The sequence below is a fragment of the Megalopta genalis genome, chromosome 6 (genome assembly GCF_051020955.1).
Source record: "Megalopta genalis isolate 19385.01 chromosome 6, iyMegGena1_principal, whole genome shotgun sequence".
Classification (NCBI taxonomy): domain Eukaryota; kingdom Metazoa; phylum Arthropoda; class Insecta; order Hymenoptera; family Halictidae; genus Megalopta; species Megalopta genalis.
This window is the reverse complement of record NC_135018.1, coordinates 11,860,277-11,883,393: the sequence shown is the minus strand read 5'-3', so window position 1 is coordinate 11,883,393 and position 23,117 is coordinate 11,860,277. Positions and strand designations below refer to the sequence as shown.

Below are 23,117 nucleotides of genomic sequence, written 5' to 3'. Positions count from 1 at the left end.
TTTTCGTATGGTGAAAAATAGTCCTTTCCAAGAAGAAACCGTGTGACAAATGGAAACAGGCACCCTCCGTTATAATCAATTAATGTACAATATACGAGTAATATAGACACGAGGTGATTTCTTAAGAAGAAATATTTCACATTCTTTTTTCATCTCAGAATTTCAACATTTCAACATTTTCATTTCATTTCACATTTTTTATTCTTACAATATTTCCCAGAGGAACTGTTAAGACCAACACACTTGGTAGCAAGAACCTGCTTGCGTCGAAGTTTCCGAGTTTGCGCAGTTAATTAAAAGAAAATATTGCCGCCGTAAAGACTTCCATTCGTATCTAAATGAAAGGCGATCGTTCACCTCGATTTGTTCGTTCACACTCGGTCTCGTTCCTGTTAAGAAATTCAATTAACAGATTGGAAAGTAATTCGAGCGTCGAATTCGCGGTACAGACGTGTTTTGAATCCCGCCCGCTTCCTTCCCGATCAAAGTCTAGCGTAGAAATTAAAGGCAAGGGAGCGTAATAGGAATGGTCAGCTCGAGCGTACGTATCGATTCGAGATTCCATTCATCTGTTCCGCACGCTAAAACTCACACCATAGTATGTAGTCTCATTAATCAACCGAATCTAAGCGCACTGCGTGCTTTGGAACACGCGCAACAAAAGTTACGAGCTGGAATACGCAGAAACCTCAAGCTTCCGAAGAAATGTCTAGTGTGTTTTCACTCTTTTGCCTCTTTTGCCCTAAGAAATATTCGACGATCGATGATGGTGCGATGAAAGAAATTTATCCAACAAGTGAAAAAATCGCGAACGTGCGATACTCCATCGGCAGGAAATGGCTGAGCGAATCACTGATCATGAAACCGCGGCTCTCGTTTCTCATTTGTCTTATATATTTGAAAACAATTCGTTCACAGTCGAAACAGCTTCGTAGCTGGGCGATTCGTTGAGGACACGTTCCGAGGTGACCATGTTATTGACAATCCGCGCTATTCCACGATCGAAGGTAACCGACTGTCAAAGCGGCGCAACAGTATCGAGTGCGCCGCATAAATTTCACCAATAGCGTTCCACGGCTCGGCGTAACCTGTTTTACGAGCGAAGCTCTTTTAACGAGCAGCCGATTCGGGCGACAAAGCACGTTACCTAACGGCGCGCGGCGCGGCGCCTCGCCGAAGCCAGTTTCATCGTAATACGCGGATCGATCATTCCTCTGTCGTCGCATTTTCCACTTATCTTGTACCCACCCACATCCAAACTCGTTTCGCGAGTCAAAACTTTACCAGCAGGCAGGGGAAAGTTGCTTGATATAGGATCTATTTCTTTAAAAACCACAACCCTTTGCTTACAAACGTTTCTATTAAAATTTCGTGCACATTTTAAAATTATGTATTATTTTATAACATACTAGAAAATTGATTTTGTATAGTAATTTGCCAGAAATGTTGCTTCATTCAAGACTGAGATTATTTAGACCTTTTGCTTGAATTAGAATATTTATTTAATCGATTCACGTGAAAAAGTCTCCATAATTTCAACAGTTTTTAAATAAAAAATATCGGTCAAATTAACAGGTGCGGTAAGTTTAATAGTGAATAATGTTAAATTATCTTCCTTATATTTGGTAGATTGTAACTATTTGGAGCTATAGAAATAATTGAGAAAATAATAAATTGGAAATTTGTTTTTCAAATAACATTTTAAATAAATATAAGATACTTGATGAAAAGATTAAAATACTTAACATTCGATATAATTATATTTTTTTTTTCTGAATTTTTTAATATTTATTACAAAGTTTAGTCTTTATTTTAAAATTGCTTTTGAACTACACATCATTTTAACGTCTCTCGGACGATTTTGACAAGCAACTTATTGCCATGAACTTCTAAATGAGATTATTTCTTTTTCGATCTTTACTACAATTTTTCAAGACCAAGATTCCATGTAGTCCGAAATTTTAAGCTTGGAAGTCAATATTCCCAGAAAGCAGAGCAAGAAAGCACGAGTTTCGCGTACCAGACGCCATTATTCAAGGGAGACATTTTCACACGGAAGGATTCCTCTTTTTGCGCCTTTTGAACGCGAGTCGGCTGAGAAGTAACGCTTCTTTGTCGATTTCCATCTCGTTAATTGCTTTTGACTTCATAAATACGAAGCGTGCACAGTAACTTGCCTCGGGGAAGAAACAGTGGCCACAAAGAACTTTCCAATGACGAGTCGAATTCGAAGGGAGCGAGAAAATGAGTGTGCGAGCAAGATGCGCCGAGTAAAAACCGTACAACGCAATCGGCGAAGATGTACCCGTCGTTACTACCACTCGGTGCGTAACACGAAAAAGCGAAATTGCAGATGGTAAAGTAGAAACGGTATCAGCCTGTTGTTTACCAGCTCGCAAGCTGATCCGATGTTTACTGTTTTCCAACCTGGTTGCACGCGACTGTGTTCTGGAATCGGATCGATGTCAGCATCTAAAGTTTTACCGCCCAGAAGACTGCTGCGTCGTAGAATTCGACAGCATCTGTAATAAGTCCGATTAGGATAAAGTTCCCAAAAAAAAATTATTATCTCATTTAGATAACGCATCGCGTTAATTCTATTTCCACTTTAAAAGTATCCGAACAATGTACGAAACGGTGTATGCGATCATAGTGCCTGGATTGTTCTGTACTTAAATATTAATTTCATGATCGAGAGAATTTTAACAGTTAATCAGTAATCTCTAATGGACAAATAAATAACTAATTGAATCATTTGTCTGAAGGGGATTAAATTCTTATTTTAATCAATTGTGATTATACAAGGTGGTCTACTTAAATATCATGTCTAATACAAAAAACGTTTTATATGGAATTCGACTGGTATCGAGAGATGAATAGGATGCAAAAAGTAGTTTTTTCAATATCATTATTCCAGAATTTACAAGATCACTACTGTTTTCTTCAATAACAATTATATATATATACTTTATCATTCAATGAGAACCCAATGTAATTGGCTTGTCAGCTTCAAAAAAGCAAGAACCGTGTCTGCGCAAAATGTACATTTACGATATTGCGTACTTTACGAGCAGCTAACACCAGAATAACGTGGTTACAGCCACTCAAAATTTATGACATGCTTCCGGGGAGGAAGTTGCATCAGAACGAAACACGTCCACGGTGGTTGCAAAAATTTATTTGTTTCAATTTATAACCACATCAGACCAGCCATTTTTTTTTAGGAAGACACTGGGAAGCTTCCAGAATATAGCGATGCCATGAAATTGGAGATTACATTTTAGGATAATAAACTAATAAAAGATCATTTTACAAAGCAAAATATATGTACATAAAATGGACTACGGATTTTGTTCATTTGCAAAAGAACAATTGATGTTGGTAAAATTAAATCTGTACAGACCAATAAACCTACAAGAAAATGTTCTATAATGTTCTTCCTAAATTATGGTGAGATATATATCAGTCTATCCAATTCCGGTAGCTACAAAATTATTGTTTTTCTTAGAATGTGGCACTTGATACAAGAGCAATATCTATGCAATATTAGTATATACTAATATACTCTTTCGACTACAAGATTTCCGTTTCTGTAGTATTCTTTGATGGTAAATTAATTTTTTCCGAACATTGTTTTAATTTACGATAAAATACTGAAAGATCCAGATTAGTATCTTTTAAAAGGAAATGTGAATAAAATAATCCAACGTAAGACGATGTATCGACGTTGCAAGCTACGGAAACATTATCAACCAGTTGCAGAATTATTAGAACCGAAAGCAGTGGCGCAATTATGGTAGAATTTCAGGGCACGTATGTAATATTGGAACACTCGTTAATATCCCTACGGTAATGCATGCTAATTGGTCTTTACATAGAGGATATATTTTCCGAATGTAAAATATAACACCGCCGTAACGTGCATCACACTCGCATATCTACGCACATTTCATTTGTTCCATATATTTTCTACGTGTATAACAAATGGTTTTCGATCACAATATGTACCGTTTTGTTGGTTTAACGGAATCGTTATTTGTACGCCATCGGAAGAGGATCGATTTTCCGAACCGCGGGAATAAAATGCGAAACTCGTTGATTATATATTTCATGACGCTAGTCTGGCAAACAGAATGAAATGGGCGCTCAGAGAAGAGGGCGGGTCAGGCGCAATAAAATACTTGATTTGTAAGGGTAGATTAAATCGAGGATATTGTAAATGGGGAAGCGGGTTAGAACGTTTATTAATACGATAAGCGAGAGAACAATAGTCGCGGAACTACTACATTAACAGGAGTTTAATGTTTTCCTAATGGAATCCGAATGAAAGGGAAAACAAGAGGCACGTAGAAACTCCATTTTACCCTCTGCGACATAATAATGGCACAGTATAGTTTATTCTGTTACAGTAGAAAGACAGAGTTCTCCTATGAATAAAAAGTTTGCTGTAAAGCTGCGTGACAAATTTTTAAACATACCAACATAGGATTTTGACACATTTTGCATAGCTCTTTGTTGTATTTTGTTGCTCTTTTGTTGTAATTTCTGTTCACTTTTTGGCTATACCTACAAGTTTTTAAATTTGTGAAACTTTCAACGCATCCAAATTAACAAACTAAATGAATAAAAATTAACCATTTGTTTTATCAGTAACAATGACAATGCGTGTGCTTGTATCCAAATTGGATACGAGCATTTCTTATCATATTACAATACATCAAATGTTTAATTATTATCTTCAAGTTTCAGACTACATTATTCTGCTACTTTTAGGAAAATTAATTTCAGATTTTATGGCTCTTATTTTTTTTTATGGGAGGGGGGGGGGTTTATTTTTTTTACTCGGAATGATTCAGCTTCGATCGATGGTGCCCGAACCGTGCATCGATGCACACCATATGCTTCCTCAATCGGTTTGGGCATCATCGGTCGGAGCCGAACCATTCCGACTAACGTGAGCAAAAGGGTATCTCACCAGTACAGTACCAGAAATATTAGGGTCTAGGGGAAGGTGGAAGACTTAATCTGGCCTCGCTGCTCGCGGGTTCGTGAAATTGAGGATCGCGTGAGCGACGTCACCCACTCTCTGGCACTTGTGTGTGTTTATTCGTTCAGGAAAAATGCTAAATAGTCAAGTTTCGTTACAACGGTCAGTAGAATAGACGACCTTTGCTTTCACTGTCAATATTACGGAAAAATAAAAATATATATTATATATAATAAAGAATTACAACGTTGTAAAAGTTGCAATAAATAAAAATAGTAAAATCTTTGTATAAATGTTAGGTATGAAGAACAGATCATAAAAAAATTCTCTATAGGACAGAATTGACCGGCGTCCAGTCTGCAGCTGGCTGTGTCGGGGTCCGCCTCCCAAGGATTAAACAAGCAACGTTCGTTTGACATGATCATCTACGTTCATTGACAACAGACATTTCAACGCTGGTGTACCTCCAGCTGTAAAGTTGTACCATTTGATTTTTGTCACAAAGAATATGAAATATAGATCTGGTGTGTTTGTTGAGCGTACAGTCCATTTTTCCATTCCCAACACAGGTTCGTGGAACACCATCCCGCGGTTTTTAAGAATACGGAACTGTTATATTCTGTGAGAATATTTTGTAACGTATGCGCGGCTTAGTTTGTGTCGAAAACACCCGGAGGTAATAAAATAAAACATATTGTAGACAACGAATCAGGCTGTGCCAGCAATTTATTGATTATTTTACTACCACCTTCTTGAATTACTATTTATATAGAATTACAATTGTTACATAGAAAGAGATTTCCAATTTGAAACCAGAAATAGCAGTAAAATTATTTTATTCGCATATTTTTATTGCGTTTCCCAAGCACACAAGTTTGTTGCCTTAAAATACTGCTCTTTCTGCAAGAAATAAAAAAGTTTCCGCTCTTAATACGGCTTTCGAACAAGGGTCTCCCCCAAAAGTTTACATCTGCATAAAATGATAGCTGTTATGAAATCATGCCCGAATAAATACGAAATGAACTGGAAATAGCGCGGGATTATTGGCGGACCTATTTCTATCTTTAAGAACGATAATAAACGCGTTTATTTTCAGTCTTAGTTGAGAAGTTTCGAAATATCCCAAGAATTCAATCTTCACAATTTGACGATCATTCAAGGGTCCCGATATATGATTTCCCATCTCGCATAACGTTCCCAATAAACCAATAATATAGAAACTTTTCCATCCGTAGGTCATGGACATGTTACCTGGTCCGTATTATCAAAACTTCCAATATCACGACGAGATATTTGAAGTCAAAGAATGGATGCTCTTATACTGCAACTCCACCCATTATCGATATATATACGATTCTCTCTCTCTCTCTCTCTCTCTCTCTCTCTAACAATATATATATATATATATATATATATATATATATATATATATATATACATATTACATACGTGTACATGCAACAGGAAATTCAAGCTTTGTGCAAATATTGGTAATTCGACGAGCAAGGGAACGAGGTCGGTCCTTACTGCCAGAAGAGGGGCAAAATATGGAGCCCGGTCGGCCAGGACCAAAGAAAGTCGTGAATATCGCAATAACAGCTTGGAGTATTTCACCTGGAAGCAGCCAGATTGGTAGGCATCCAGCGATAAGCCACAAACGTGCGCAGAGAGCGGGAAAACGGACCCAGCGTTGACACATGAATAATTGATCAGCGTATTTAGCAAATAGCTGCGGAGAATAGACCATTCTTGTCTTTCGCGTCTTTTGTCCGTCTCATCTCACCTCGCTTCCATCCCCTTTCGCCCCTCTTTGGCCACCATATACATAGATTTTCCCCCGTTCTTATCTACCTCGAATCATACGAGAAACTTATCTGGTCTCAATCTTTTCCCTTCCTTTACTCCGCATTCTTATTTTTGATCCCGGCGTCCTTGGCGACTTGTAGAAAGCTTTATGGTTCTTTGGTAAACGGAATATAAATCGTGAAAATCTAACAACAAATGTCTTATTAGAGGCGTCGGCAACCTTCTTTGACTGCGGGTCAAAATCAAGCAAAATTTGATATATTTAGAAGATATTTCGGGTCAGTGGAATTTTCATTTTAAAACAGTGAATAATATGATCAATTTTATTGAGAAAATAATTACAAATTGCTTTTAAACATTAAACATAAAAATTCGAAGTTCTAACTTTAATTATAAAAACAAATATAATTGTCAAATAGGTCACGCCTGTCTACATCGATTTTTTAATGTTTACTCTACTTATTACAGAATTTTAGTAATTATTTAAAAGTCGCTATTCAGACTATTTATAATCATCTTGACATATGCATGCAGGGTCCGACCGAATAACATGTACCAGCTGATGAAAAGATAAAAAAGAAAAGAGTAATATAAAATTTTTCATGTGAGGCTCTGTTTTCGAGAAGAAAAGAGTTTGAGAAATCATGTTATTGAATAAAAATCAACTGGCACGTCCGATCATGGCATACAAATTCTTCAAGAGCCTTGAAAAAATTGTTTTCTACATTTTTCTTATTTTTATCAGGTATCGCCCTATACCCGTTTGAACATTTTATTAGACCGGACCCTGTATATTGTCAAGCTCGTTCTGATTTCTTTTTCATACAGATTTATTGGGAAATTGTTCACCATTGTGTCAATTTAACGCTAGATTTTACAATTAATATTATCATTATTGTTATTAATATCATTATTATTTTCAAATTGTGGGAATTATGAAAACTCTTTCAAGGTTACATTATAATCAAATTGTTTTAGAGTCTAGATAGATAGATAGATTCAAGTCTTGTCATTCTTATAAAGGAACACACACGTTGGTCACATTTAGATCTCGATAAGTTTAGTGCTAATACTGTGTAAATTACCATGTTTACGAGACATCTACTTTAAAAATTATATGTTTTCAATGTCCAATAGTGTCTGAACAAAATAAGAATTACGATTAGTCGCTGAACCGTGCGAAAACGTATAGATAAAGCGCGATGTTCTACCGTAGGAAAGAGAGCAAAGCTGGTACTGTCCGCAATTTAACAGTCGAAACATTATCGAGATTGGACAATCATCCGCGTCGATACGCGTCGCACTATCACCCTATCGAGCTTCTCCGTTTCATTCGTATAGTGTTTTCGAATTGCATGACAGCTCTCCCTCGATTTCAATCGACAATATTTACCCAGGGACAGCAATCAACGAACGCATATCCGTTCCCTTCGAACGAACGAACTATCCTGCGTAAAATGTTCACAGAGCATGACATGGACATGATAGTTATTTAACTCGAGAACGACACAAAATATTATTTTCAAAATATTATTTTTGTATTTTTCTTTGGACACCTTGCGAAAAGATAATTGCATAGTTTGATATCTGTTTTATATGGCATGAGCTAGGAGGGTTAGGAAAATCTCAATGTTTTCGTATTTAATGATACGTTTGTAAGCAAATTAAAAATTTTGTAGGGTCGCCAACAATCCCAAGGGATTGTTAAAAAGAAAAAAAAGAGGAGCTCCATGCCGGTGATATTATTATTCCGTAGATGTTATGCAGTTTCCAAACTGTCCCATTCATTTCTCGCGGTCTCGTCGGCTCGCGAAACTTTTTCTCCGCCTTCGGATTGTATCTTTTTACTACAGTTCCTTTCCTCGAGTCAACTTCTTTCCCTGTTTTTGTTTTCGAGAGCATACCACGGCCACGCCACCATATTTTTGACCAAATCTGTCCCTGTTCTCCGGATCCGTTCCTTTTCTATTTCCGTCGGTTTCGACGTGTCGCTTCTTGGTCTGGTTCTTGCGACCGTCCACCCCCGCATGGGGACTTTCAGCGCGCCCCCCACCGCTTAAATTCCTGTCTTTCCTTCCGTGGACAACACGTTTCGTATCTCGCAATACACTTCGGACTCACGTACCGTTCTTCGTACGAGACACGTACGGAGTCTATTAACTGAATATTACTGATGGGGTCGAACTTTCCGGTCAGTTCCAGTACTTGCAACTCGAGATACCAAGGAACTTTCGGCCGGGATTATGTCATCGCCCGATACTAGTGCCCAGGATACCAAAAGCTGTTCGAAATTACTAATTTGCAGATTGAAATCCTACAACTAGGTTCTGCGAAAGTTTACACTGTTGTTCCGTGCATCATAATTACAACTCGTCGAAGGGAAGTAACAAGATATTACAGAAACACTACACCATCAATAATGGAGATCTTAATCATTTATGATCACAATTTGACCAATAAAGGATCAGTTATACTAATCAAGAAAGACATATCGTGATATTGTCTGACTTTAGCAAAGCCTTGGGGAATCCTATGAAAGTCACATCCATAACTAAACCTTTTTCTATTATTATTTCATTTCCAAATTTACCATGCTATACTTCATAATTATTAAAGACTATTATATAAATGTGTTAAGGATATCTTGGAGGATATGGAGGATGATTGCAATATAATAATAATTATGAGAGCCAGGAGTCATGCTCAGGTTCAAGCTCAGGTGACTAGATTTCTTTTGAAGCGAATCCAATGATTTTTGTTTAAACTGTCATTTTCAAAAAAATTATTTAAACACATTATTTCTTTTAAACACAACAAACATTAAACAGTGTTAATTGTCTTCCGATAACTAATCTGTTAATTCGATCAAATTGGCGAAAGGAAGATCGCTCTTGAAATACGTGAATAAACAATTATAAATCCGGACATTTTATGGATGCATTGTGTCAATATTGATCGTGCAAGATCGGTCATTCGTCGCGATCGCGTAAGTGCTCTTGGATGACCATTTGCAAGTTACGAGCTAGTCAAATTGTGATGTCGAATGTTTAATCTACTGCAGATCTAAACAGTAATCTAACACGCGGTTTGTTTCCTACCAACAAAGAGAAATGGTCAATCAATTTTACGTACAGATACTATTGAAGCTAAAATTAACTATGGGCATCAAAATATATTAATCTGTAATTCAGGAAGTCTATCACGATCCCTTTATGATATACAGTTGCATCGATCACGAAACTATCTGCAATATCCGGTACACAGCACTACCATTGTTGCCAACTCTGGAAAATATGGTAAACGTGCCATTGTCGTTCGAATACTTTTGTCTGCGCCGCTGTTGCTGCATAACGCTGTCCTGCGTTATCACTGAACGATGAATTTTATGCATTTGTGACAAAAGTGGATAGACAGGATATGAAATTGTAAAAATAGTATTTTTACAACAAAACATAAAACAATTTTCAAATATAATATCATTTTTAATTTATTAAAATCATCGGGAGACGAAATAAGTTTTTATCTAACATTTGTTTCTTGCAATACAGGCAGACAATTTTTATTTTGCACGAATACTCGTAGTTGTCAAATTTTTATTCGCATTTTTTCAACATCTGGTTCTATTCATCATACAAAAATAGTACTAATAGTAGTTTTCCTGATATTTTTGCATACCGTCGAAACTAAAAATATTTCCCTTGCAATAACGTAGACTTGCACTAACTTGTTAATATAATTATTTATTGCTAAGAAAAATTACTAATTTACAGGTACCTTTAGTCTGTGTTACTTCTTTGAGTTTCCGTATAGCCTGTATTTGTTGCATTTAGATTGAAAGACTAACAGCTACATTGTATCCTCGAACAAAGTGACGGACTCTAATTGCGCAGCTACACACTAATTAATGATATTATGTTCAGCGTCTTTGATCTCTTGACAATCAAGTTAAATGGTTGGAGACCAATTAACCCGAAGGCTAAATACAGCGCGACATTGTTATGAACGTGGTTATCATCAATCGAGTGATCAAGAATTCATAATCAAATGCTGTCGCCAAGAACATGAATACAATAGAACCTGCGCAAAGTAAATGCATAGTCAAGCACGCTAACACCATCGATTGTCCAACTGTAAAATAACGAAATAGCAATCAAAATCGTAGATTAAAATCAAGTTAAATCATCTTCATTCGGAAATCAGTCGAGTTTCATTGAATTTCTGGAATGCAAAATTTCTGCATGTGCACCGAACGTCGCACATACTGAAGCATTCAGTGAGCAGCGATAGTTGGAGCCGCAGGCACGATAATATTGGCAACATGCGTTTGCCGATTAATGAACTACAACAGCCATATTCGGTGCAAGTTAAACGGTCTCCTAGTGAAATGTACAGCCGATATACATACATATATATATACAGTAACAGTGGATGCGAAGGTATAACTGCAACATCGTTCAGACTGTTTGCATTACTAAAATACCGTTGATGGAATGGTCGATTGTTACTATCGATAAATAATGCGCTTAACAACGTGCGTTTATCGAGCGATGAGACACTGCGATGCCAAGTGTATGAAAAACTGGCGAGACACGCCGATGAACAGAGTTGATTAAAAAGTTTGAATGGAACGCGAGGCGGAAATGGTGTACGCATTTTTCATCTATCAAAGCTTTTTGGTGCCCTTTTCCCCCTCATGCCTTGTTCCGTCAAAATCAAAATTATATCATATACACCAACAAAAACACTGTGCGAATTCATTCGTATTTCACACACCACAGGGTTGCTTGATTAAATCTTGTTTGATAGTTACGAGAAAAATGCGTACGCCATTCCCGCCTTGCGTTCTATTCGAACTTTTTAATAACGTACGATAAACGTACGTTGTTAAGCGCATTATTTATCGATAGTAACAATATAATAATATATAATATACCAAATATATATTATATATATATAATAATATATATAATATACCAAAAATTGAACTGAAATAACAAACATTATACTACTGTGAAATATTATCAGAACTAATAAATAAAAAATTTTGTGTTTTTATAAACTTCCCGTTCCATGAATGTCCTCAAAATTGAAAAAATATATATACAAGTAATTAATTGAACATTTAGGCCACAATGTGGAATAATTGTTTTTTCATTTTCTTAATCATTAACCCGGCTACACGATGTCACAGGTGCCCACCACAAGTCGACTAAAATATAACATTGTTAAAATTATAGTACTATTCTTTATTTTACTAATTGCTGATGGGAATAATTGTACTAGGCATGTATTCTTGAATTCTGCAAAATTTTAATTTTATAATGTCATATTTCGTATTACCCGCTTAAAACTATGATCTGAAACAACGAAACATATAGGAGATACAACTGAACGAAACGAAAAAATGAAAATACGTAAATTCTTTGAATATTAGTGCGTTATAAAGCTAAATAACAGCAAACATAAACCTTTTAATTCACCAAATATGAGATATATGGTATTCCACGTATGTGAACTGCGGACGTTTACGCGAATACTAACTTTTATGGTTCAATTTACATAAATTGAAAATAAAAGAATCGGTGTTTAACTTTATACATATATGCTTTTCAGCGTTAAAATACTACCTGATGGATACATAAATCTACAGGTGGCACGTATTTGACGTTGATAGCGGAAGGTATCAGCCACCACACTTGCATGTGCTTTTAATGTTGCGTCATGAAAGCTACAAGACGGTGCGAATTATTCCGTTGTTTTTCCCTTCCCAGGCTATCAGAAAGTTCCCATCTTTCTTATGAAAAAGAAAATTGATCTCGAAGTTCGTAGAAACTTTAACGGAATCACCAGAACAATCGAAGGCGCCCAGGAAACATAAAACTGTGATGATTTCGCAAATGTTCGACATTATTCCCACGTCTCGTCTGTGATCTGAATCCTCTTTATTGTTTGCAAAGTATGTATTCCGCTATTTATAATAAAACTGTACCAACACTAGTTGTTTAAAAGCACAGATGATTTTTGAGAAACTATGCCCAAACTGTACTTTCAATTTCAATAAGACTGTAGCATTAAAAATTCAGGGTCATAAAAGCTAATAATAGGCAATATTTAATAATAGTGTCAACGCACGACATAAATTCTATGGCTCGTAAACCCTGCACATGTGATACGACAGCCATTGCAACAATGTAACCGTTAAACACGCATTTCTTTTGATCCAATGCCGCTACATACTGTACCGGCGTATTTTCACTCCCACAACAACGATACAGGCAGTGATCATGGTTTGTAAAACTACCTACACGGTAGAATTCGATTCCTCATTTGTTAACTGTTCCAACACGCCAATAGTACCTACATTTGCATAAATTAATTAGGGCAGACAAAATAACGAGTTAATTAAAGGTACATAAAATCAGATACATTTGTTCGCAGTCGGTCTAACGCGTATCAGTGGCTTTCATTTGTCGTAAATGTCAATTTGAGAAAAGTACAGAGGTAGGACTTTAAATAATTTTGTTCAACACAATCGAACTAACAAAAGACTATGTAAGCAATACTAAACCTAGCATACCAATAAAAATGACCGGTTACACATTCTTTACTTTAAAATTATTAAAATTATGGAGACACGTTCGTAGAAAATAATTCAATTTTCTTACGCCAAGCGGATGTTTCAATAAAAATTGCGAAATGTTCAAATAAATTCAGTCTTGTCATTCTTGTATTGCATCACATATTAGTTACTTTTAGTGCTCAGTAGGTTTAGTGTTAAATAAGTGAAATGAACGATACGAAAATGTTTTATTTCACTTGTAAAAAATACGGAAAATGTGTTCCGATATGAAGCAGATTTCAATGGGACACTCTGTATAACGATGATCTAGTTTAAAATGAATTCTAGCGACAAAAATTGCAACGAAATTTCGCAAGCATGATAAAAATAGTGTGTTGTTGCAATACATGGAAAATGGTGATCATAGGATCGCGTGTGAACACCTGTAACTGGCGACAGAGTCAGAGCGCGAGATAACACAGCGTAATCCATCGTATTTCATCCCGTATACGAGCTGCACGCACCATTTCGAGTTCATGTAAATCAGGAACGGGGAAATCGACGCGTTCCTCTTGACGATTCGACCCGAAGTCTGTGAACCGTTTTAGATTAAACTCTAGCCGAAAAAAGTCAGTCTACATTATCACGTTCCACAGACAAGGACAAGATTCATTCGATCTTGGATAGATTCGAAGTGCATTTACATATGTGCATGAAAGTCCATAAAAATTATGTTATATCCCATAAAATTCGAACTTAGTGCTTCCTCTTCATTTCGCTACTGAAAACACGAAGCACGTTATTCTGGATTGAAGAATTTAGTAACATCTTGGCATAACTTCTGCGCTTTGAAACATATTCAAATGTATTTGCGTTTTCTTGTGTGCAACAATTAGCTCTGCACAGAGGTACAGTTAGGAAATAATTATTTGAAAATTATATTACAGTATAAAATACTGAAATAAATCTCTCTTCTTAAATTTTTTAAATGATTCACAAACTTTGACACAAATATTTGATCATGACTTTTTAGTACGTTTGAAACAATACTACACTAAAATTATACAAAAGTATTGTTTCTTCATTGCAACAACCCTCCCTGCTAAAAAATATGGAAATCACCCGGAATTGGAAATTTAAATATTGACGTATGATCCGAGGAGAGAATACTTTTGAAATCTGTGAGAGTGTCTTCAGACAATCGCCAAGGAATTAGGAAAATGTGTATCAAGAACATATTCGAGGAGGATCGATCTTATTTGCGTACGACGTTAAGCAAACGCCGATGGCATTTCTCAGTCGATCTCTCGTCGAACAAATAGGCTTGACTCGTGGTAGTACATCGTAAAAGCTTGCACGGGGAATATAAGTGCGCAAATTCTTGCCCGTCGATAAGCGAGGGTAACGAAACGGATACGCTGAACGTACCACGCACGCTGCGCTGCCAAACGTTTCTAAATGGATTTATGTGGGCTACGTTCAGAACATAATTCACTCGGGCCGTGTCTGTTCTTGTATACAGTAACAGGATCGCGAGTCATACATCTCTGTTCTCTTACGCAGAGTACTCTGAAAGGGTTGAAACTTCGGTGAATATTTAACCCTTTGCCATACGATTTTCTTTACAGCTTCGATGATTTAAAGTTTTTCGATTGTAATAATTTCTTTGAAAGAAAAAGAAAATTTATATTTATTGTGTGCCAACATTTACTTTTACGTTTAAATATTTATGACAAGAAAACAGGATTTTATTTCAACTAAAAAAACGGGATAGCATTCATAATTTACAGGCTATTGCTAGCCTGCGCGACAAGTGAATACGAACCAAATTTTAATCTTGTGATGAACATCACCTTAAATCACATTAATTATTTACGTACACAGACTGTCCCACCTAAATATTTAAATATCTACCTGAAGGAATAAACACATAATATGACGACAGAACTACGTTTCTAGAAACATTAACAGTACAATTTCGTGCTGTGAAAGCGTGTAAATAAAAGCTGAAAAAGACAAATTAACACAAAGCTCTGAATTATGGAGCGCAAAGCCAAGTTAAGTACTTCCTATAAAATAACTCCTGAGTTGGAGATATAAAACCAAGTCGAGGAGATAATTTGTCAGAAGCTGGTTAGCTAATTTCATTCCAACAGTAACAAGCCTAGCTAATCTATTCCGCGTGCGTGAATTTTTACTCTACATTTTGTCCAGTATGTTCGCGTTTCCATTGTACCCAAAGTTTAATGTCCTAGAGGGTGAAAGAATTTTAGCAGGAAAATTTTATAGCGTGGGAAACACATAAGCGAGTACACTAGTTTCGGCGGAACGTTACGTGATCGTCCTAAGTAGGTGCCTGTTTGAGCTATTGACGCATGTCGTGTAAAATGAACATGAACTTGGCTGATTATTACGATCTTTGGACAATCTTTTATTGAGAGTCATATTGATAACAAAAACAAATGATGACAAATATTTAAGAACAACAAATATTTAATAAACTAATTTTAACATCACTCGTTGAACGCAAATTGTAATATAACAAATCCTGAAAAGTGGCAAATTAGTGGATAAGACATTTTAATTAAAAACATTGCACTTGTCTTTTTAACATTTTGGTATGTACATATGTATGACATTGTAAGACGTAAGTCCAAATTTTTGAAAATATGACTTACACATGTTTCTAACTAACTCATTTTTCCATGTAGTAACCGAAATTAAGAAATCACTTTTAAGGAACCAGCCTAAAATATTTCATTTGTTCGTCCATACGCGGACGTATATCGTGAGCTTATGGTCCGAATAGACATCCAGCAAAACTCTGACACGACTAGAGGGAACAGGAGAGTGGACGTAGACGCTGCGACGATTAACGAACAAACCTTCTGGACAAATACACGAACCACAGTAGTACCGAAAATACGATGCTTGTTGTACTAGTCACTTCCGGTCGCTGGTGCCATTTGTCCCGGTGCATTCCGACGCGCGGCCATGACGTATCGTGGCGGACTTTCGAGCGCATTCGTGTGATGACAGTTCACCAGTTGCCAAGAAAAATCTGGTCCTCCACGTTGCGCAACACTCGCGGTCGGCGCAATTTAGACCGGCAACCACTGAATGCGCGGTGGGAACGATAAAGACACCTAAATGTATCGAACATTTCAATGTCCATTGTTCTCCATAAAAGTCAAGCCATGGAATTCCGAGAATATTGGTAAAGATAATAGTGCGCCGAATTCGATCATTATTCTTATTGTGTAAGGTATCCGCGAACAACCAATATGACAGAAATACTCGGAGACAAATGTACTCCTATTAAGTATGATTTACTTTCTCAAAAAATTAATTTCGTTTATTTTCTCAAATAATGTATGCGCTGTAACTTAAATAAATCATACACGATTGTCATTTTGGCGAAACTTCATTAATACCAATCTTTTTTTCTACTATTTATGTAAATTTTCAATTTTACTCCTGTAAAAATATGCTGGCTGCAATGGAAATTTTGATTTCAGATATATGTTATAGAATATTGCAGCATATTATATATTATACACAGTTGAACTTATTTTTCGATTACCTAGGATACAACAAAAAACTGTAATGTAATTTTAAAGAACAACCATGATCTGAAAAGCTCTGACAAAATTATGGTTTGTGTAACATTAAAATTGTTTAGAATAATAAAATACATACATAATAAAAATGCATAACGAATTTATTGATCGGAATAAAAAGACTGAAAGTACATTGACCAAGAATATATTCAAATTATGAAAATGCTCGTACGGGAAATACAATAAATAAATATATCATCGAGCAGTGTTGTCAATTAATGGAAAATTAATTAGTTCGCGGATCGATTTGTTTTTACAGAAATGGTAAACAGTGATTGGTGATTGGTCATAAACGTGGACACAAAAGAGTAAATCCCATGCAATCTGACAGGTGATTTGACAGAAAGTGAACCTGATCTCTTGTTATCGACTAATTATGCAGTAGCCAACCGTTAGCGATTGTATCAGGATTCGATAATTAATTGCTTTTCTCGGTTGCTAATCGGGTAACACAATTGATTTAATTATCTATTGTTTGGAGAATCTTGAGTGACGTGATGGTTGAGTCCGATCAGTAAACCAATGGTAATGTGTATAACCGGATTTTCACATAGACATTCATATAGAGGTCACTGTCAAAATAAAGAAGAGGGGAATTATCGAGCTGAACAGCTATGGAGTATGAGAAATCTGGAATATCTTTTATTCAAAATATTTAAAAAAAAAAATGATCACTCACATCCTCTAAATCAACATTAAAAAGTCGTTTCCAAGATTTTTGCTGCTGCATTAGTCACGTAATGCATCAACAATATTTTATTCGTACATAAGTGTTAATGTTTGTGATAATTGGAGTCAATTAAATTCTACACAGTCACTGGTTGTAGTCAGTGCTCGAAATACTAATTTTTCAGATTCTCTATCATGAAACCAATCCTCTCGACTTTTTGAGTGCATTAACATTATTTGGAAAAAACATTGATCATATATACGTGTATGTATACATAAGTCCTTTAGTCTCTAGACTTATCTTTTTTACAAATAATGTGGGCATATTTGCCCATGTATTATTATATTATTTATTTTATTATATTATTTCTGAAAAGCTTCCATCGAACTTTCTAGCAAACGTGCTACGACTACGAGTCAATAATCCATTGCAACTAAAATGCTTTCGAGTAGAAAGAGTTAATAATCTGCCGCAATCCTCATCCCCTCGAAAAAAGTAAAATAAGGTACAAGACACCCTAAGGTGTTTCCAAAATTGTCGAAGATCTTTCTAATAATCTAGTTTTCAATTAGTCGTGGGTCTAATAATTCCAAAAGACGCTTAGGCTACAATTTCGAAAGTTTATTAATAATAACCTTTCGATCTCACCGAAGGTACACTAATCGTCCGAAAAGGTTTCTGAATCAGATTGACTTCGAATATAGGATTACGAACACTTCTGTTCGCAGGCAGGCTTACACGGCCTAACCGGACATATCGAATTCAACGAAGGGAAACGAAATAACTTTAAACTAGACCTACTGAAGCTGAAGAAGGAAGAGCTTGTCAAGGTCGGCGAGTGGAAGCCTGGCTCCGGGGTTAACGTGACCGATGTTGGAGCTTTTTACGAGACCACAGCGACCAATATTACCCTGGTGGTTATGACAAGAGAGGTAATATTGAAGTAGAAAGTTTGTAAAAATTGTAATGACTAACCATGTATCGATTATTGAGATTTTTGTTAACGAACATAGAACGATCGTGATATGAATTCTTCAAGTGTTGCAAATAAGAGCAGTTCAGTAAGAACTAAATTTTCTACATTGAATTTAAGAAAAATATTTCTTATCACCTGCATCTGTACTGTGGGATATACTGTATTTGAATATTAGCATGCATATTAATAAACTGATTTTGATTGTTACAAAATTATATCTTGGCCAGTATAGCTTTAACTAATGTAGAATAGTAAATAGAACACCGAGAATCTCCGACTCAAGATCAATGGTTCTCTTCAACAATAAATCTTTGTTATCGATTATAGATTGTACGGTATAAATCGTAAATCGAAAATATAAATATAAAAATTAAATATAGATGTAATAGTAATAACTATTACATTTTTTTTACATATTACATATTTTTATATTTATGTAATAGTAATAACTATTACATCTATATTTAATTTTTATATTTATATTTTCGATTAGAGTAATCATCGATAAAGTAATCATCGAGTCGGGTCGAAAACACATTTTTTCGGGATCGGGACGGGTACCTGAAAATTTCGAGATTCTCTAATTAGAGGCCCCATTGAATCCTTCCATCAGTGTTGATTACGCATAGCTTCGGCCCTCGATAGGAGAGCACATCGCGGCGAAACGTCGTGCACGCGTTGCCGACGAATATTTTCTCGGCCTGCTCGAAATGTAAATCGTTTCGGCACTTCTATCGGGCCGTTTCTTCTTCAGAAATGTCTACAAAATCGGATCCTGGGTAGAATTTTTGTGCTGGACAAAGAACTTTTCGTAAAAATACAAAAACATTGCGGAGAAACTACGCACATCGGTACTTTTTTAAACTTTTACATTAATTTATAGTTATTTAAGATCAAAAACACAATTAATAAATTGTATACTGCTATATTCAGAAAACTCTTCTCTATCGTCTATGACCAATTAGAACTTTCCAAAGTTTTTTACTTCTCATATAGTACCTCATTCTTGTTGAAAATTCGGGGTTTTTACAAAAACTCGTTCTGCTTTTTTAAACTGAGGGTGATAGATCAATTCGGTTTTCGGATTCTTATTTGGGAAGTGGAGCTCTACAAGAATTTCGTAGTGGCTATAGGAAATCAGAAAAAAAGTTCGATTTTTTGTCGAACAGTGTAATTTATCGGGATTTCCGAAAATTTAGGGATTCCCGAAGGAATCGAGTTTCCCGAAAAGTTCGAGAATCCGGCAATATATTTGTCAAAATATTGTGCATACTTATTACTTTTTTTTGTGCACTATCCCTATTTCATATATTCCGAATTGTATAGTTTTATAATGATAAATAAAATCAGAAAAAAGTAAAATAACATAATTTGTCGAAAACATATAGAATAAAAAATCCGAAATCACGAATGTATTCATGAAAACGTATATAAATCGCCGGAAATTGCGATTGTGTTATTATAAAATTATACAATGTGTGTGTGTGCGAAATATATGAAATGGGAAGAGTGCACAAATAAGTAATAAGCTTGCACAGAAGTTTGAGAAACGGTAGTCGGGTTCTCGAACTTTCCGGAATCTCGACTTCTTCAGGAAACCTAATTCCTCCGGGAATCTCGAAAAATCAGAAACCATCAGGAATCTCGATTCAGGAATCTCGAAATTTTTGAGAACCCGACCCGACTCGACCGATCTCTTTCTGACTCGTCTCGACCATTGAGTCCTCGATATTTTCGCACACTCCTAGTAATCATATTCAAAATGTTACTACCGTCACGCATTTACATTATTTTCTAAATAATAAAAGTACTTATCTTTAATTACATATCGCTGATCAATACAGCTGTTAACTATTCTCTCCGTGTGATCGGAATTTAATATTTTGCAAGCAAGGATATTTTCCACGAGGAGAGTACTTGTGAGATAGGAGATTTGTTTCTTCGATAAAACGAAGACCACGTTCGTGTCACTTCTATCTTGCTCCCTTTCAAGTTTGTGTCCGAGTGATCCATCAAAAGGATTTTATCTGCCGCAGGAAAAACCGTACGTCATGGTAAAGGAAGACAAGAATCTGACAGGCAACGCAAGGTTCGAGGGGTTCTGCATCGATTTGCTCAAGTGGATCGCCAGCCAGGTCGGCTTCCAATACGCCATAAGATTGGTGCCCGATCACATGTACGGAGTCTACGATCCAGAGACGAAGGAGTGGAATGGCATCGTCCGGGAACTCATGGAAAAGGTAAGGATAGAACGTGTTACACTCCCGAATTTCCATACAACTTGAATATCACCGTTGATCAATAAGTTCCACCATATAGATACTTTACCATCGTCAACGAATTATTAGACATGAAAATAGGTTCTTTCTCACTAATATTGGACAATTGATACAGGTACTGTGATTTGTTAAATTAATCCTATGCGCGATCACTATCAGTAAATTATATGCTACTTGTATTCAATTTTCAAAGAATTTAGTCTAATTACCATTTGTTTAAGTCACTAACATTATTTGACAAATGCAAATTTTAATACTTCACACACCCGTGTCACACGTTCAACAGACCTACAGTCACACACCCGTTACGTCAATTATCAAGCATATTGCTTAACGATCGACAAAAACCAACTTTATGCACATTGTTACTACACAATGCAATGTTCAAGAAGCTCATAACTTCCTTTTACTAAATTATTTTAATAATTCATGAAGGAGGTACGCTGCACTTAATAAACATTGTAACACTAGTGATAGGCAACGACTGAAGTAGTGATAACAAATGTGTTAGTCACAGTTTTTCTTAAGATTGTTTTTAAACATTTGTGGCTATTCTCATAATACGATAGAAACTTGGAACCTTCGTTTAGTTAATTAACACCGAAAAATTTCTAATTGCTTGTATAATTCGAAAACATTAATTCTCAACAATGATCGAGCTCATAACGAATACAAATATTTTAATATCAAGTGTACTACAGCGGACAACTGAATATAAAAATATCATTATGCCGCTGAAGGTACAAAAACGGAAAATATGAAAAAAGGCCATGTACATAGTATTTTTGATTCAAATCTGAAAAAAATACAAAGCGTCGCGTTGGTACAGTTCGACATTTCGAACAATAGATTCGAGGAATCTAGGGAACAATATTGTAACAAAAAGAGATTGTGTTTGAACAAATCGATTTTGACCTGGCAAACTGAATTTATTGGCATACCAGCAGTTTGAATGTATCAAATTTTCCTTAAAAAGGTAATAAAATGGAATGTGAAAGTTTTTTCCTCTTGTTCAGTTTTGAAAGCCGCCGACTCCTTTTGTTCCGACTCCAATGCTCTGTATATACATATATTTAAACGAGTTAACAATTTTCCGGGCGGTTCTATACAAAATAAGTTTTATAAAAATATTATGAAAGACACAAAGATGTTGAATGGAAATATTAATTCTCGTCGAGATGTTCATTGTGTTGCGCTTTACACACTTCGTACTGCTTCCAGTGGACGATGAAAATGTTTCAGAATAAATTCTATACTGTCCAAGATTCTTTTAAATGAATTCTATTAACAACGTAAATAATATAATAATTGTAATAAATTCAAAAGATGAGAAATGAAGAAATGAGATGAAAGGAGATAAGAGAGAATGTGAAGATATGAGAAATTCTCATAAAATGTTATTGTTGAACGTTATTCTTGTACACGATACTTGTGTAACAGAAGGGTAAAACGTACAATAAACTGATCTTCAATCGTTGTAATAACATTTTTCCAAACGTATTTTTAACGTACTATACAATGAATGAAAAACATTGTTGGATTGAATTCAGATAGTTGTTAAATCGCGCGGTTGGGTATAGAAATTGAGTATTTTTATTGCAGAAACACAAATGTAGAGAAATGCGGTTTATAAATGAGAGGAGTGTGAATAATTTTATATGCAAAACAGTCTCCCGACGTTGTCATAATAAATTCATCTCAGATAGTATTTCATTATGCATACTATAGCCCGCAGCGGACATCTAATTTGAAATTTTCTAGCGGCCAACAGCGTATTGGATATTCTGATTCATAGACTGTTACGCAGATGTTGCCTTCCCGCATCTGAATTGTAATGTCATGTAGTAAATTAGTGTTTCCTAGAACTACCATTTATATGTGTTTCCATCATCACAGTTGTAATAATGTTTATGTTCATTCTCATTCGTTATGTTCGTGCTTGTAAATTAACTTGCTCTCTTTTCTCTACAAATAATCAAATGACCAGCTACTACTACGCAACTACAATTGTAGTATATTTATAATGGGTAAAAAAAGTGTTCGCATACTTTTTGAAACGTAATAACTTTTTTAAAACTGCACTAAATGACTTGAATTTTTTAGATGATAGAGGGACTAGTATACTGGACAATGACTGAAAAAAATGCTTTTCTTAAATTTTTCTATTACTTGGAATGACATAAAAAAAATAAAAAACTCTCGTTTTTTTAACCTTTTTAT

At 35.6% G+C, this 23,117-nt stretch overlaps 1 protein-coding gene across 8 annotated transcripts in view; it reads left to right on the top strand.

Moving 5' to 3' along the window:
* The window catches only part of LOC117225952 (glutamate receptor ionotropic, kainate 2), a 252,150-nt gene that overhangs the window by 180,636 nt on the left and 48,397 nt on the right, over positions 1 to 23,117 (top strand). For all 8 annotated transcript variants that reach the window (XM_076523370.1, XM_033479880.2, XM_076523364.1 and 5 more), the window contains exons 9-10: positions 18,371 to 18,574; positions 20,655 to 20,858. In XM_076523370.1, the coding sequence (XP_076379485.1) occupies positions 18,371 to 18,574; positions 20,655 to 20,858 (408 nt within the window). The remainder of the gene's footprint in view (positions 1 to 18,370; positions 18,575 to 20,654; positions 20,859 to 23,117) is intronic.